This window comes from Ascaphus truei, chromosome 9, assembly GCF_040206685.1.
Source record: "Ascaphus truei isolate aAscTru1 chromosome 9, aAscTru1.hap1, whole genome shotgun sequence".
NCBI classification, from domain to species: domain Eukaryota; kingdom Metazoa; phylum Chordata; class Amphibia; order Anura; family Ascaphidae; genus Ascaphus; species Ascaphus truei.
Genome location: NC_134491.1, coordinates 471726 through 488321, shown reverse-complemented (window position 1 = coordinate 488321; position 16596 = coordinate 471726). Strand labels below are relative to the sequence as shown.

Sequence of the window (16596 nt, the reverse complement as noted above, 5' to 3'; positions counted from 1 at the left end):
GGTCGTTCGAGGAGGATTTTTCCCAAGCACAGTCTTTCTTCTGACCGCTTGGTCACGTATTTTCCCCTGCGTCGGGCGATCCTTTCTTCCCTGAGTTGTTCAAGCTGGCCGGAATTTTTATCCATACCAATTGACTTTCGTGGCATCTCAGTTTGGTAGTTACCTAGTGTTGTACTTGTAGAGGTGTGAACACTGAACCAGTTCTGCCTCAATCTAGCCAAAGACTGTATCTTTCTAGCGGCTATCTTCATTGTGAGAAATATGGCTTGGTCCCTGGGGCCACAGTAGCATGAGTGTATTGCGCTTCTCAGTCATAATTCGGTTCTTCTTTCCTGACTTGTGTGGAAAGCCGATCGTATTACTGAGATGGCATTTAGGTGCGCTTATAGCAACGCACAGCTTGCTTGGTTGTGATGTTGAACCTATATCTGGATTGAATCACACCAGCAGCTTCCTTCATTTTTTTTGTAGTATTTTTGCTGCAGACACTTCATAACATTTGACTGGAGTAAGATTACACACTGCTTCAAATGTTCATAATTCTTTCTTTGACGTTACATTCTCCATATGGATTGGAGAAGGCAGGCTGCTTTATTCTGGCTATTTAGCTGACGAGTTTTCATTCCTTTGTAGGCAACCTGTATGGCGAGTGCTGCAGAGCGTTTGCGCTGATACATTTCTCTTTCCAACCTTGCTTGAACAAGAGCTTTGTACTATTTCTAAATTACTCTGCTGCTTTTCTTCCTTTTTAACAAGTTTAACTTATCAGCGAGAGAATCCTATTTCTGGAGCTTGCTCTGAGGGTGCATCAATGTACTCTTCATTATATTTTGGATCTCTGCGGATTTCTTCGCTCGGGCCGCAGCTACTTGTCTCAGTTTCTGGACCTTCTTCTGCTCCCTCTTGTACCGAGTCACCTGGCCTCTAAGCTGGGCCTCTAGCGATGCTCAGGGTAGCCTTCAGTTTCTCATGCTGCTTTGCGGGGACATACTGGGTAATCAGACGTTCCTGGCGCACTTGTACTTCTTTAGCAGCCTGCAGATTTTCTTCAGCAGAGATTACTGCTTCTCTTTGGCAATCTGTAGGTGCGTACGCAGACCTTGCAGTTGGTTCTGCAGTAGGTGCTCCGCTTGTGTGCATTGCTCCAATGCTTCTAACTTTCCATATTCAAATAGTTTTATAATTTTTTCTAGCTCATGAAGCTTTTCATTGACATGGTCTGTCAAATCAGAATTTTCTTCTTTCAGCCTTGTATTTTCTCTTTTTACAGTCTCTGTAATATTCAGGGCCTCCTTATAGTCCTCATTCCATTTACGCACTTCTGAGTTGAGACTCTCGGTCTCCTGGCGTGAGACTTCTATCTCTAGGTTGAGGGTGTGAAGCTTCTTTTGAGAGACTTTAAGATCCATACTAGAACTGTAGACAGCTTTTTGGAGAGATGTCCAGCTCCTCAGCGAAACTGTGAAGTTCCTGTTTAGAGACTTCCAGTTCTGTATGATGATTGCTGATCTCTTGGTGGGAGGCATCCAGCTCTATGCAGAAAGTATGAACCTCGTTCTGCGTTATGTACACCTCTGTCCCGATACTGTTGACCTCCTGGTGTGAGGCATTTATTTCTGTGCGGAGAGTATGAACCTCATTCTGAGAGACTTCCAACTCTCTATGGCAATTGAGAACCTCTTGCTGAGAGACTGTAATCTCTTTCAGTGCCTTCTCATACTTCTGGTTCAGATTAGCAATCATTCTATCAGATTGGCTCTGCTTTTCATCCATGCTGGTAATAATAATGTTTGTTGTCTTCAGCTCAGTCATCCAGTTCTCTAAGTCAGGGGTGCGCAAACTTACCTTTATGCGCCCCCCTTTCTCCTCTCCCCTCAGGTGTCAAATGACGTTGCGGAGGCGTGTGACATCACGTTGCCATGGCAACGTGATGTCACATGACCCCACAGTGTCATTTGACGCCGGTTGCCATGGAAACGCGTCATTGGAACCCAGGTAAGTTAAGAAGTTACAGAGGCCTCATGTGATCCCCGGCATTTATTTTAAATGCCTTCGGGGAAGCACGGGGCCTCTGTAACAGCCACCCCCCTCCCCCTGAAAATCTAGCGCCCCCACTTTGCTCACCGCTGCTCTAAGTCACTACGTAAGCAACGCTCCGTGTTCATCACTGTCCCACAGTCAAATGTGATTGAGAACAGATCACTCTGTAGGTTGGCATTAGCTTCCATCTCCTGTTTCAATCGTTTACAGAGCAGATCACAGTTATGCCCGGCAGCTTGCAGTGCATCTTCAGGGCTGGTCAAGGGATCGTCACTCACTGGTTCCAGCTCTGCTTCCCTGGGATGGTTGGTTGAGGGTTCCTCACTGTTAGCACTGGACAGACACTTCTTTGGGTTACACAACTTCTGCCTTGAGCCTTCTGAATATTCTGTCGTCCGCGTGACAAATCCTCCATTTTCTGTAGGCTCAGGGCATCTCGGACCCCATTTTCTCTGCAAGATCTGCGGACGTGTCTGTTCCTTCCACGATAAGTGAAGAACCGCTTTTCTTTTTCCGTCTTTTTGTTTTGGACGACTCCGTGCCATCAGGGATACTGGGGTCTCCGTCTTTATTTGAAACATCAGCGGCTTCACTATCCGCCAGGCTTTTCTTGCAGTCGCGTTAGCTGGCAGGAATATTCGGGGTCATAGAGACCTGTTTGTTCGGTGCGTACCGAGTTTAGGCACCTCCACCATTCTTGGGGTGTTTTGTGGTTGTGACTCGGTTCGGGTTCCCCGTAAGAGATATCTTCATACTTATCCATATCCTCATAGGACCGGAAGAGCCACTCTTCCGTGGAGTAGGGTTCATTACAGGAACACCACACCTTGTCCTCCATTTTGGGGCTATCGGGTGTATTTTTCTTCCTGACCTCAGGAGGTGCTATTGTAGCTGTTTTCTCTGTATTCGCTAGAACCCCAGCTGGTAGTCCTACAGGTGGGCAGACTTTGCTTGCAGAGTTTGCAGCTCTCACAGGCGTCTCTGTAAACTTTTTCTTTTTCTTCTTCTTTACTTTTGCAGATTCTGAGACATCAGCAGTACTGTGCACACATTCTTTCTCATCAGTGAAAATGGATGTCCACTGGCTAAGAAAAATGTCTGCATTTTCCTTGTTACCACAGCGCACTGCTTGCTGCTGCAGATCCTTGGCACATTCAAAAAAAATATTCCTCTGACTGCTGCCCTTTTTCTGTGGCCACATAGGGATCATCTTCATCATCCGAATAACGCCTGAAAGGACACTGCTCCGTGTGGCTGGGCTCTTTACACCAGGAACACATTATCATCCCCATTCTTGCAGAGTCTATATTTGACTTCAGCTGGGCGACCATTTTAAAATCCCATGGTTTTTTTTCCCCACAAGTGGTGGGTTAGACTCTGGTCAGAGCATCAGCCCCTTGTGTGGTCACTGTCTGTCACAGTCCTCCCAGTCAAACTGTGGCTCTCTCCAGTGCAGAGTAGTTTTCCTGCCTGGATGTGTAGCCCTTTAATTCTGGTCACTTCTGCACATGTTTTGTTGCTCAGACTGTTGCAGGAACTTAAGCAGGAAAAGGCACAAAAATTCACAGGCAGTTTCCGGGGCCCCTTTTAAATTCAAGGGCCACCTCTCATCCCCATCTTCTGAAACCATATGTAAGAGACGTGTGCAGAGGTATATTTAATGGAGACCGATTAGGATGAAATTAAATCCCGGCTTTATTGTGCCTATTCCTTTAACACGGCAAAAAATTAAAAATAAACAAAATAAAGGCCTACTCTGCTTTGAAGAATATCTAAACCTTTACTTCAACTCTCAATTTCAGGCTTTTCTAAGAGTCCTAATCAGCCGGGTGGAGTCTGGTTGATTGCCTGTGTGCAATTAACCAGCACACTGTTGAATTTAGAGGCATTTTCTCTCAAACAGTGATAAGTCCCTGTTACAGGTTCCTTGCCGTTTTCAGGTCATTTGAAAATGTACCAAATACAAAATAATTTACAATGTATCTGATTGACACTGAGATTGTTGCAGGGGAACCTGGTTCAATTCCCAGTGTCGGCTCCTTGTGACCTTGGGCAAGTCACTTTATCTCCCTGTGCCTCAGGCACACAAAAAAAACATAGATTATAAGCTCTACGGGGCAGGGACTGTGCCTGCAAAATGTCTCTGTAAAGCGCTACGTAAAACTAGCAGCGCTATCAAGAACATGCTATTATTATTATCTCAGACGCGCTGTAAGGCTGCGCATATAGTGCCTGGCGACGCAGCTCAAAAACAAATCCATTTACTCCGTCGCAAGCGCTTATAGTAAGGGCGACGGCAACGGAGCGATGTCGCGACCAAAAATGTTGAAGCCGGGTACATTTGAGTTTTTAGAGACAGTCGCCACATGTGACTGTCTCTAAACCAATCAGAGCGCTGCCCGCCCCCCTTCATGACGTCACTGGCCTTGTCGCCAGCGACGTTGCTTAAAACTGAAGTATAACTTTCGCTAGTGGTGACAGGTGACGTCATCAGTCACGTCGCCGTTGCCAGCACTATAAGCGCGGCCTTAGAGAGGGTTGGGGTTCCTTACAATGCATCTGATCTCAGACACGCTATTAGAGAGAGTTGGGGTTCCTTACAATGCATCTGATCTCAGACACGCTATTAGAGAGGGTTGGGGTTCCTCAGAATTTCAGAATATAATTATACCTGATGAAGGACCCCGAGAGATTGGAAAGCTTGTAACATATCATCAACTACTTGTTGGTCCAATAAAAGGCATCATACCCCCTCCACCCTCTCCCTCCTATGTTACTACAGGGAAGAATGGAGCAACACCTTTCGTTTCCTACAATATATTTATAGGGTTCCTTAACCAAAAAAAGTTGGAAACCACTGGATCAGTGCCATAAAGGTTTTCTCTGTTTGTCTTTCAGGATGCGCACATTATCCCCTGTACTTAGTTTAGCTACATAGTTATACACTCTAGAACAGTGATTCACAACTGGTCCGATATGTGTCTCCATGTGCTTTGCAAAAACCTAATCTGTAATGGCGGTTCCAGTGTCAGATTTCCCATTAGGCCCGTTACGCCCGGGCCAAAGGTGTCAAAATTTGGTGGCGGCAAAAATTTCCGCCCCCATATAATATTGCCGCGCTGTTATATTGCAGGCACCTGGCCCCGATGGCATACATCCAAGAGTTCTCAAGGACTTAAGCTCAGTAATAGCAAAACCATTATATTTAATATTCAAGGACTCCATTTCCACAGGCTCAGTACCACAAGATTGACGTAAAGCAGATGTGGTGCCTATATTTAAAAAGGGAGCTAGATCACAACCGGGGAATTACAGACCTGTAAGCCTGACTTCAATAGTAGGGAAACTACTTGAAGGTTTAACACTGGATAATATTCAGGAATACCTAATGGAAAACAAAATTATTAGGCTTTTGATACGGTTTCACACAAGAGGTTGGTGTAAAAATAAAGAAAATTGGACTCAGTAATAATATATGCACCTGGATTGAAAACTGGTTAAAGGACAGACAACAGAGGGTTGTCATAAATGGAACTTTTTCAGGTTGGCTAAAGTCGTGAGTGGAGTACCTCAGGGATCGGTACTGGGACCCCTGCTTTTTAACTTGTTTATTAATGACCTTGAGGTTGGGATCGAGAGCAAAGTCTCCATCTTTGCTGATGATACTAAATTGTGTAAGGTAATAGAATCAGAGCAGGATGTAATTTCTCTTCAGAAGGACTTGGAGAGACTGGAAACGTGGGCAGTGTAAATGGCAAATGAGGTTTAATACAGATAAATGTAAGGTTATGCATTTGGGATGCAAGAATAAAAAGGCGACTTACAAATTAAATGGAGATATATTGGGGGAATCCTTGATGGAGAAGGATTTAGGAGTGCTTGTAGACAGCAGGCTTAACAATAGTGCCCAATGTCATGCAGTAGCTGCAAAGGCAAACAAGATCTTATCTTGCATCAAACGGCAATGGATGGAAGGGAAGTAAACATAATTATGCCCCTTTACAAAGCATTAGTAAGACCACACCTTGAATATGGAGTACAATTTTGGGCACCAATCCTAAGAAAAGACATTATGGAACTAGAGAGAGTGCAGAGAAGAGCCACCAAATTAATAAAGGGGATGGACATTCTAACTTATGAGGAGAGGCTAGCTAAATTAGATGTATTTACATTAGAAAAGAGGCGTCTAAGAGGGGATATGATAACTATATACAAATATATTCAGTGCCAATACAAGGAGCTTTCAAAATAACTATTCATCCCACGGGCAGTACAAAGGACTCAGGGCCATCCCTTAAGGTTGGAGGAAAGGAAATTTCACCAGCAACAAAGGAAAGGGTTCTTTACAGTAAGGGCAGTTAAAATGTGGAATTCATTACCCATGGAGACTGTGATGGCAGATACAATAGATTTGTTCAAAAAAAGGTTGGACGTCTTTTTAGATGGGAAAGGTATACAGGGATATACCAAATAAGTATACTGCTGCGGCCAAGTTTATTCGAGCATTTGCCCGTTCTTGGCCGCAGCAGTAGCCTGGCGCGCGCCCGAGTGTGACGGGCGCGCGCCGAAGCAGCGGAAGAGCGCCCTCCGATCGGGGCGCTCTCCCTACCGCTGCCGGGTCCGCCGGGTCCCCCGGAACCCCCTGCCGCTGTCCCGCGATCGCGGGACACCAGGGCTCCCTCGGGGAGCCCCTGGACGTGCGTGCAGGGGGCGCACGCTCCCGAAGACGCGTGACCGCGCGTCTATGACGCGCGGCACGCCGAGGGGCGGCCACTAGCAAGCCGGGAAATCTCCCGGCTTGCGGTACCGACCACACTGCAATAAAGTGTGTCGGTACTGTACATGGGAAGGATGTTTATCCAGGGATTAATCCGATTGCCAATTCTTGGAGTCAGGAAGGAATTAATTTTTCCCCTTAATGGGGTTTTTGTTTGCCTTCCTCTGGATCAATAAGTAAGTATAGATATAGGATAAAGTATCTGTTGTCTAAATTTAGCATAGGTTGAACTTGAGGGACGTACGTCTTTTTTCAACCTCATCTACTATGTATATATGTAACTATGTTGGGCCTATTGGATCTAATGGGAAGCTACTTGCCTGTGTCTGCCGCCTCCTTTCTGGACACGCTCCTGCTCTTTTGCAATCCCGGCATCAAATGACGCTGTGGACACCCCCGCCGTGACGTCACACGGTGTCTCGTTGCCATGGCAATGACGTCACGTTTCCATGGCAACGCACCGCGTCACATTGGTGACTTTGCAGTGTCATTTGCCGCCGGGATTCCAAAGGAGCAGGGGCGTGGCAGAAAGGAGGCGGCAGACACAGGGAAATGCCTAGGGGCAGGAAATTTAGACAATATATCCAGCTCCTGACCCCCTTGTGGGGACTGTGCACGCAATAAGGTCCCAAACGGCACCTTAGTGTGGGTGATATGTGTCAATTACAGAAGCTTCCAAAGTCGCTTCCCATAATGCTTTATGCCCAGAGTGGCAAGGCATTGTGGGGCATGACTTTGGAAGCTCCCGCAGTGAGTGACAGCTATACCCCATGCTGCCTGCACACACAGGGGCAGTTTGTGGCCTTATTAAGCGTGCGTCCCCCCAAGAGCTCAGGACACTACACTGCCTGGGATCGGTCACACAGTTCTGTGAGCGATAGTCTGAGGAGTCGGCAATAAGATTTATTCATTAGGGGTCGCGGGACAAATATTTTCTAGCAGAGGGAGCGCTTTGTAAGAAAGTTTGGGGACCGCTGTCTTAGAACAATCTCCCTAAACATGAGGAAAGCTGACACCTTCCAAGCTTTCCAAATCTCTTCAGCGTTATGAGTTTATATCATACAATGCTAGCAGTATTTGCCCCCTGAGCACGTCCTGCTCTTTTCTTCTTTCTTTTTCTAGTGTGATTTTTACCATGGTGCCCTTTAGACGGCACTGGACACTGGGGAGAGCTTCATTTTACCCTCCCGAACACATAATATTTCAAACACTTATATCTCCTGAACGAAGCATCAGACTTAAAAAAAATAAAAACCAGATCTGGAAAGGGGTGAGTAAGTAACACAAATAAAGCTGTTGATCAGCGCGCTGCTTTAAGCTGCAGTTACTCACCGTATTGATTCTATGAAACCCTTGGGTAGTTGGCATGTTGAAAATATAATATAAATATAAAATAAATATATAATAATAATAAATATAAATAAATATAATGATTGGCTGATAATTTAATACATTCGGTGTGTCTTGTGCTGTACATAGCATCCCATCTTTAGTTATATTGCTTTAACATTAAACAGATTGCTCCACTTGTATACCGACTATTATTATTCTGTCATTTTACATGGCACTAAACATACTCAGTGCTGTGGAAAACACATTGGTTCAAATGAAGGAACGCAAGATTAATATAGAGCTAAATGCTATAGACATCAGTTGGAACAGTGTTACATGGGGTCTCTATCCTGAGGAGCTTAGCATAGCAGCTGTGTGATCCAGGCGCATGTGAGTGGGGTTCTGTGTACCTGTTGACCGCTCTGTCTGTCGGACGCACCTTCTGTCTCTCACGTGGCTTTCTCTTTAGTTATAGGGTCCCAGAGGAGAAGGAGTCCCAGTTCTGTGGCTGTTGATGTGTTTGAGCTGCACCTGGGGAGTCACATACTGCAGGTAAGGAGCTTTGCTTTATTGTATGTCCCCATGGTAAGACACCCAAAGAGCTGTTGATGCATGGCGTCCCTGTTACTGCCATGTGTACCGGGCAGGCACACTGTCCCACCCCACAAAATGCTGTGTACCAGATTACACATACCCTTCCCTTTCCTGTGGCCAGCTTGATCCCGGGGGCAGAGTTCGGTGTGTACACGCCAATATTCTGGGGAAGGTGCTGCTGTGATATAGAGAGAAGGTGTTTGGTAGCTGAGTGCTGTATTGCAACACGGCTGCTTGTTATTAAGTGGAACACCTGTAAGACTGTGCAGCAATGGATGTGCCAGGACTGTCCGCTCCAGCGAATTACCCTGAATCTAGTAATGAGAAGATGCCTCTTTTGTTTTTAGGAATTAAAACAAATGGCAGATAAGACCCACTGCGCCAGCCCCCGTGCCTGCCTATTCTTATATCTGCTGTAAGACCTCAGACCCTATTTGATCTTTTGGTTTCTTTCATATTCAGGATCCCCTTATATCTATCCCAAGTGTTTTAGTTCCCTGACTGTATTAGCCTGTACCACCAGTGAAGAAGGACCTCCTCACATTTCCCCTGAGCCTACCACTCTCCAGCTTCAGAGAACGTCTTGGCCTAACACTTCTCTATCTCTGAAATGTGCTTCGCTCCCTCCCCCCTCTTCACTCCCTCCCTCCTTCACTTCCCCGCACACCCTCACTCCCCCCCTCCTCCTTCACCCCCTCCTTCTCTTGGCCCCCTCCTTCTCTTCTTCCCCCTCTTTCTCCGCTCCTTCTCTTCCCCTACTCCTTCCCCCCATCATCCCTCCCATCATCCCTCCTTCTCTCCCCCCACTCCTTGTTCCCTCCTCTCCCCTCTTTCTCTTTTCCCCCTCCTATCCCTCCTCCTTCTCTACCCCTCCTTCTCTTTGCCCCTCTCCCCCCTCTTTCTCTTTGCCCCCTCCTATCCCCCTCCTTCTCTTTGCCTCCTCTCCTTCTCTTCCCCCCTCTCCTTCTCTTCCCACCTCTCCTTCTCTCCTCCCTCTCCTCTCCCCCTTCCTTCTCTCTCCCCCTTCTTCTCTCTCCCCCTTCTTCTCTCCCCCTCCTTCTCTCCCCACCCTCCTTATCTCCTCCCCCCTCCTTCTCTCCTCCCCCCTCCTTCTCTCCTCCCCCCTCCCTCCTTTTCTCTCCCCCTTTGGAGATACAGTCTGATATAGCATTAGTAATGTACATAGATTTTGATATACTGCCCAGAAGAGGTGACAATCTATATATATCGTTTATTTATTTTTTTGCCCAGGGAGAAGAAATAACAGCACTAGTGCCCAAAAACTCCTATTGAAGCCGTCTTCCTCACGCTGGAGAACCTTTTAGTCCCATTCATTTAAATGGAGCTGATATCTTCCCTAGCACTGGGCAGACAGTTTAAAGAGAGGACTTAGTATGCAACAGGGCCCTCCCACTTCAGTGACCAGCACTATAAATGCTGAGCTACTCATACTTCAGAAGTCCTAGCAGTTAACCCCAGCAATGCGTTGCTGTCCCCTCCGGCTTGTAAGGGGCTACACAATGCGGGAGGCTGCAGCACAGTGAAGGAGTTAACCCTCGCTGCTCTTTCCTCTGCTCCTGTGATGAGTCGTCAGTTTAATGGATGGCTGTAGCCCCAGCGCTGACATTTAAACCAAGCGCCTGCCAGTGATTGATAAAGTCCCACAGGCGGCTGGGAGCCATGAGAGGGCAGGGAGTGATGGGTGGGGGGTGGTCATAATGCAGCGTGTCCCCGCACCCAGTCTTAAAGCAGGTGCCGGCTGTGCATCCCCTGAACATTTCTATATGTGTTTCTGCACTTATCCCCTAATGATAAAGGTCATAGAGGTGCCAGGCTCCCTCTCTTTCTTGTGTGCCTACACTCCAAGCTATCTGTTCCTAGAGGTGTCTGGCTCTCATAAGCCAGCACACACTCCAATCGGCAACTAGTCCTCGAGGTGATTTGGTTCTGTGTTCCTACAACAATCTGCCTATCATTACAACCCCTAATGGGACAGCCAGTCCTAGAGGTGTCTACATCTGTATCTTTGCACTTTGATCCTAGAGGTGACTGTTATGAGTCAGGGGGTGACTCTTAAAGGTGTTATTTGGCAGTCAGGGTGATGCAACTAGTTGAGTGCCTTATTGCTTTTGGAACCCTTGTTGCCCATAAAGAATGTCCCCCATTCTGTGCATTTTCTGCGTTACTTGTGCACCTCGCGCGCGCACTGACCCTCCCGGGGTATCTAACAGATTCTCACAGCGGGGGCTGATTTGCAGAACAAAATAGCACCTGGAAGGGAAAATCATCCCAAATTACGGAACTAAAGATAGAAAAATGGCAAAAGTGAATATATTTGCATATGCAAATTAGCTTAATTGATCCTGCTCGCCTCTACAGGGATTTTTCATTACAAACTGGAGTGCTACATTGTTCGGCTCATATTGAGTAATTTACTAACTAATGAGACCCGTTTGCACTAATTTGCATATGATAAATGGGCTTAATTGCAGTAAATAACTTGGAGGCATAATTAAAATTACTTAATTTTTCCGTGTTGCACGGCTATTAAATCCACGCGTGGCCAGAGCAAGGAGATGTGTGTCTGGGAGGTGTCAGCCGGGGCAGGAACTAGAGGATCAGAGAACACGGATTAGCTAATAGGGCATCAGCTTGTCCTATACCAGTGCTTCCGAAGCTACTCCTGTGTGGGGACCAATCAGCTATATATCCATCATTGTACAGACCAGTGTGTGCAGCTTGGAAACAACACACACACACATAAACACACACACACATAAACACACAGTTATACACACACTACATATACCTACCAGTTTATGGTTGTATGGGAACAGAGCAAGAACTCCCAGCATCCCTTGCATCTAAGTAAGTGGTCAGTGCAGGGAGGAGTAGTGATTAGGAATCAGTGCCTGTGTATCACACTGTATCCCGTTATCCAGACCTAGAGGTGCCAGGCTCTATATCTCTGCCAGTCCCTGAGCTGTCCAGCCCTAGAGGTGCTGGGCTCTATATATCTCTGCCAGTCCGAGCTGTCCAAACCTCACGGTGCTAGGCTCTGTATCCCTGTTCCAGTCCGAGCTGTCCAGCCCTAGAGGTGCTAGGCTCTGTATCCCTGTTCCAGTCCCTGAGCAGTCCAGCCCTAGAGGTGCTAGGCTCTGTATCCCTGTTCCAGTCCGAGCTGTCCAGCCCTAGAGGTGCTAGGCTCTGTATCCCTGTTCCAGTCCCTGAGCAGTCCAGCCCTAGAGGTGCTAGGCTCTGTATCCCTGTTCCAGTCCGAGCTGTCCAGCCCTAGAGGTGCTAGGCTCTGTATCCCTGTTCCAGTCCGAGCTGTCCAGCCCTAGAGGTGCTAGGCTCTGTATCCCTGTTCCAGTCCTTGAGCAGTCCAGCCCTAGAGGTGCTAGGCTCTGTATCCCTGTTCCAGTCCCTGAGCTGTCCAGCCCTAGAGGTGCTAGGCTCTGTATCCCTGTTCCAGTCCCTGAGCAGTCCAGCCCTAGAGGTGCTAGGCTCTGTATCCCTGTTCCAGTCCCTGAGCAGTCCAGCCCTAGAGGTGCTAGGCTCTGTATCCCTGTTCCAGTCCCTGAGCTGTCCAGCCCTAGAGGTGCTAGGCTCTGTATCCCTGTTCCAGTCCCTGAGCAGTCCAGCCCTAGAGGTGCTAGGCTCTGTATCCCTGTTCCAGTGCCTGAGCTGTCCAGCCCTAGAGGTGCTAGGCTCTGTATCCCTGGAACAGTCCCCGAGCTGTCCAGCCCTAGAGGTGCTAGGCTCTGTATCCCTGTTCCAGTCCCCGAGCTGTCCAGCCGTAGAGGTGCTAGGCTCTGTATCCCTGGAACAGTCCGAGCTGTCCAGCCCTAGAGGTGCTAGGCTCTGTATCCCTGGAACAGTCCCTGAGCAGTCCAGCCCTAGAGGTGCTAGGCTCTGTATCCCTGGAACAGTCCGAGCTGTCCAGCCCTAGAGGTGCTAGGCTCTGTATCCCGGAAGCCATCCTTAAGATGCAGACATGGTGCGCGCGGCACGAACAAAAACATTTATATGAAGCAGCCCGGCCATACTACGCGCGATAATGCAGCTGCACGGCAGGATTTGGAGGAGACAAATCCATTAGATTTTTTGCGTGACGGCTGCATCACATGCCAAGTTTGAAGCAATGAGGGCGAACTTCAATTGCTGAGCCTGATGACGTCATGGCCACGCCTCCCCATTGTGCGCATCAACGGAGAACACCGAACGCTCAGGCGACAGGCGCGCACGCCTCCTTGAGCTCTGTCACCCGCGCACTATGGCCGCAGCCTTGGCTGTTCAGCCCTAGAGGTGCAAAGGCTAGCTGCATGCCCCCTTCCTATGACACCTGTAGCAGCCCCCCCCCTGGCTGTCGTTCTCTCCGTCGCTCACTGATTAAGGCTGCACTTATAGTGCAGGCATCAGCGACGCGACATCGCGTCAAAACAAATGTATTGACGCCGTCACGTGTGCTTATAGTAGGCGCGATGCGACGACTTGATCGCTGGAAGTCACTTCAATTTGATTTTTCCAGCGACTGCAGCGTGACGTCAGTGTCGCCTAAGATAGGCATTTTCATGCTTCACCAATGAGGCAGCAGAGGAGGGCCCCTGCGGGACAGAGCTCAATCTCCTCCTCCGGGAGAAACAACAAGATTCCTGCAGTCTCCCTAATACAGAGGCTTGGACAGTGACAGGAGGAGAACGACAGCGGCACACACGGAGTGACAGGGGGACAGGGACAGTGGCACACAGGGAGTGACAGGGGGACAGGGACAGTGGCACACAGGGAGTGACAGGGGGACAGGGACAGTGGCACACGGAGTGACAAGGGGACAGGGACAGTGGCACACGGAGTGACAGGGGGACAGGGACAGTGGCACACAGGGAGTGACAGGGGGACAGGGTGAGTGACAGGGGGACAGGGACAGTGGCACACAGGGAGTGACGGGGACAGGGACAGTGGCACACAGGGAGTGACAGGGGGACAGGGACAGGGTGAGTGACAGGGGGACAGGGACAGGGGCACAGAGGGAGTGACAGGGGGACAGGGACAGTGGCACACAGGGAGTGACAGGGGGACAGGGACAGTGGCACACAGGGAGTGACAGAGGGACAGGGTGAGTGACAGGGGGACAGGGACAGTGGCACACAGGGAGTGACAGGGGGACAGGGACAGTGGCACACAGGGAGTGACGGGGGGACAGGGACAGGGTGAGTGACAGGGGGACAGGGACAGTGGCACACAGGGAGTGACGGGGACAGGGGGACTATGACAGTGGCACACAGGGAGGGACAGGGGGACAATGACAGTGGCACACAGGGAGTGACAGGGGGCACGGGGAGTGTCGGGGACAGAGACAGGGGGAGTGACAGTACTAGTGAGAAGCTGCATTGGGGACAGAGACAGTTACAATACGATGTAGCATGGGGGACAATTACGCATTTGGGGATTTCAGTTAGCTCTGTAAGTGCTGGAGACCTGTAATGAATCTCCCTTCCCACTAATCCGGGATTGGATGGTCCGTGTCTTGCTGCTGTCTGCCACTCCCTCTAAAACCCCACCAGTGTGATAACTCCCCACTTTCTTATCTCCCTTCTCACCGCACTGGTACATCTCCAGCTCTGTCCGGGAGAAATATTGATGTAACAGTTTTGGGGAGATTATTGAAAGATAATCCCTGCGATACACACCCCTTATATAAGAACACCCCTCAGCCCTAATGTGTGTATGCCTATCCATATACTAACATATCTGTGCAGCCCTTTAGTAGGAATTCCTGCTATAAAAACATTTGTGAAAGCTCCAATTTGCCCTCTTATAGGAAGCATCCCTGTTATAAAACACCTCCCTTATAAGAGCATTGCATGGCTTCCACATGCCCATTCTTGTAGAAGGGGTTGTTGTCACCTGATTGGGACATGTTACAGCCCTGACGTGCCCCTCCCTACCTCTGTTATAAGAACATCTCCTCACAGCCACCACAGGAACCTTTCTTTAGAAGAAACCCTGTTATAGGAACACCTCCTTATAGCCAAGGTGTGCACCTTCCAAAAAGTGGAACACTTATTCTAAGAAGACCTCCTATTAGCACAGACATGCCATTTTCAATTAGAGGAACCCCTGTTATAAGAGCACCCCCATATAAGAACATTTCCTTATAGCCCAGACGTGCCACTTTCAATGAGTAACCCCTGTTATAAGAGCACCCCCATATAAGAGCATTTCCTTACAGCCCAGACGTGCCACTTCCTATGAGTAACCCCTGTTATAAGAGCACCCCCATATAAGAGCATTTCCTTACAGCCCAGACGTGCCACTTTCTATGAGAGTAACCCGGTATAAGAACAGCCCCTTATGACGACACCTCTGCTGTAAAGCGCTGTGCTATGTAGTATCTTCCTCCCACGTGTTGGCGGTGTCCCTGCGGTTAGAGGTGCAGTGCCCTGCGGTTAGAGGGGCGGTGCCCTGCGGTTAGAGGGGCAGTGCCCTGCGGTTAGAGGGGCGGTGCCCTGCGGTTAGAGGGGCGGTGCCCTGCGGTTAGAGGGGCGGTGCCCTGCGGTTAGAGGGGCGGTGCCCTGCGGTTAGAGGGGCGGTGCCCTGCGGTTAGAGGGGCGGTGCCCTGCGGTTAGAGGGGCGGTGCCCTGCGGTTAGAGGGGCGGTGCCCTGCGGTTAGCGGGGCGGTGCCCTGCGGTTAGGGGGCGGTGCCCTGCGGTTAAAGGGGCGGTGCCCTGCGGTTAAAGGGGCGGTGCCCTGCGGTTAAAGGGGCGGTGCCCTGCGGTTAGAGGGGCGGTGCCCTGCGGTTAGAGGGGCGGTGCCCTGCGGTCAGAGGGGCGGTGCCCTGCGGTCAGAGGGGCGGTGCCCTGCGGTCAGAGGGGCGGTGCCCTGCGGTCAGAGGGGCGGTGCCCTGCGGTCAGAGGGGCGGTGCCCTGCGGTCAGAGGGGCGGTGCCCTGCGGTCAGAGGGGCGGTGCCCTGCGGTTAGAGGGGCGGTGCCCTGCGGTTAGAGGGGCGGTGCCCTGCGGTTAGAGGGGCGGTGCCCTGCGGTTAGAGGGGCGGTGCACTGCGGTTAGAGGGGCTGTGTCCTGCGGTTAGAGGGGCGGTGCCCTGCGGTTAGAGGGGCGGTGCCCTGCGGTTAGAGGGGCGGTGCCCTGCGGTTAGAGGGGCGGTGCCCTGCGGTTAGAGGGGCGGTGTCCTGCGGTTAGAGGGGCGGTGCCCTGCGGTTAGAGGGGCGGTGCCCTGCGGTTAAAGGGGCGGTGCCCTGCGGTTAGAGGGGCGGTGCACTGCGGTTAGAGGGGCGGTGCCCTGCGGTTAGAGGGGCGGTGCCCTACGGTTAGCGGGGCGGTGCCCTGCGGTTAAAGGGGCGGTGCCCTGCGGTTAGAGGGGCGGTGCCCTGCGGTTAGAGGGGCAGTGCCCTGCGGCAGGGCACCGCTCCCCCTGATATATGGCAGAGCCGGTGTGTGAGCCCCGGGGGAGCAGCGCTGCTCACACAAGGTCAGGAGTTAAATACTTGTGTTTTAGCTGCTAGACTCATCAATACAGCTCCTATGGAAACACAGCTCAGCATCATGTATCATCGCCCCCTCCGCAGGGCACAGAGCAGGATCAATACGGGCAGCAGCAGTGCGCTGAGAGCTAACCCCTTCCCTGCCGGAGCCCTGCACAGCCTCTCTGTATATAACGCTGTGACCCCTTCCCTACCGGAGCCCTGCACAGCCTCTCTGTATATAACGCTGTGACCCCTTCCCTGCCGGAGCCCTGCACAGCCTCTCTGTATATAACGCTGTGACCCCTTCCCTACCGGAGCCCTGCACAGGCTCACTCTGTATATAACGCTGTAACCCCTTCCCTACCGGAG

At 50.2% G+C, this 16596-nt stretch overlaps 1 protein-coding gene across 8 annotated transcripts in view; it reads left to right on the top strand.

Annotated features, from left to right (window-relative positions):
• The window catches only part of NPAS3 (neuronal PAS domain protein 3), a 414873-nt gene that overhangs the window by 239414 nt on the left and 158863 nt on the right, over positions 1–16596 (top strand). For 7 of the 8 annotated variants that reach the window (XM_075613155.1, XM_075613156.1, XM_075613153.1 and 4 more), the window contains one exon: positions 8619–8701. In XM_075613155.1, coding sequence (XP_075469270.1) covers positions 8619–8701 — 83 coding nt within the window. The remainder of the gene's footprint in view (positions 1–8618; positions 8702–16596) is intronic. The other variant, XM_075613154.1, reaches the window with a different exon arrangement.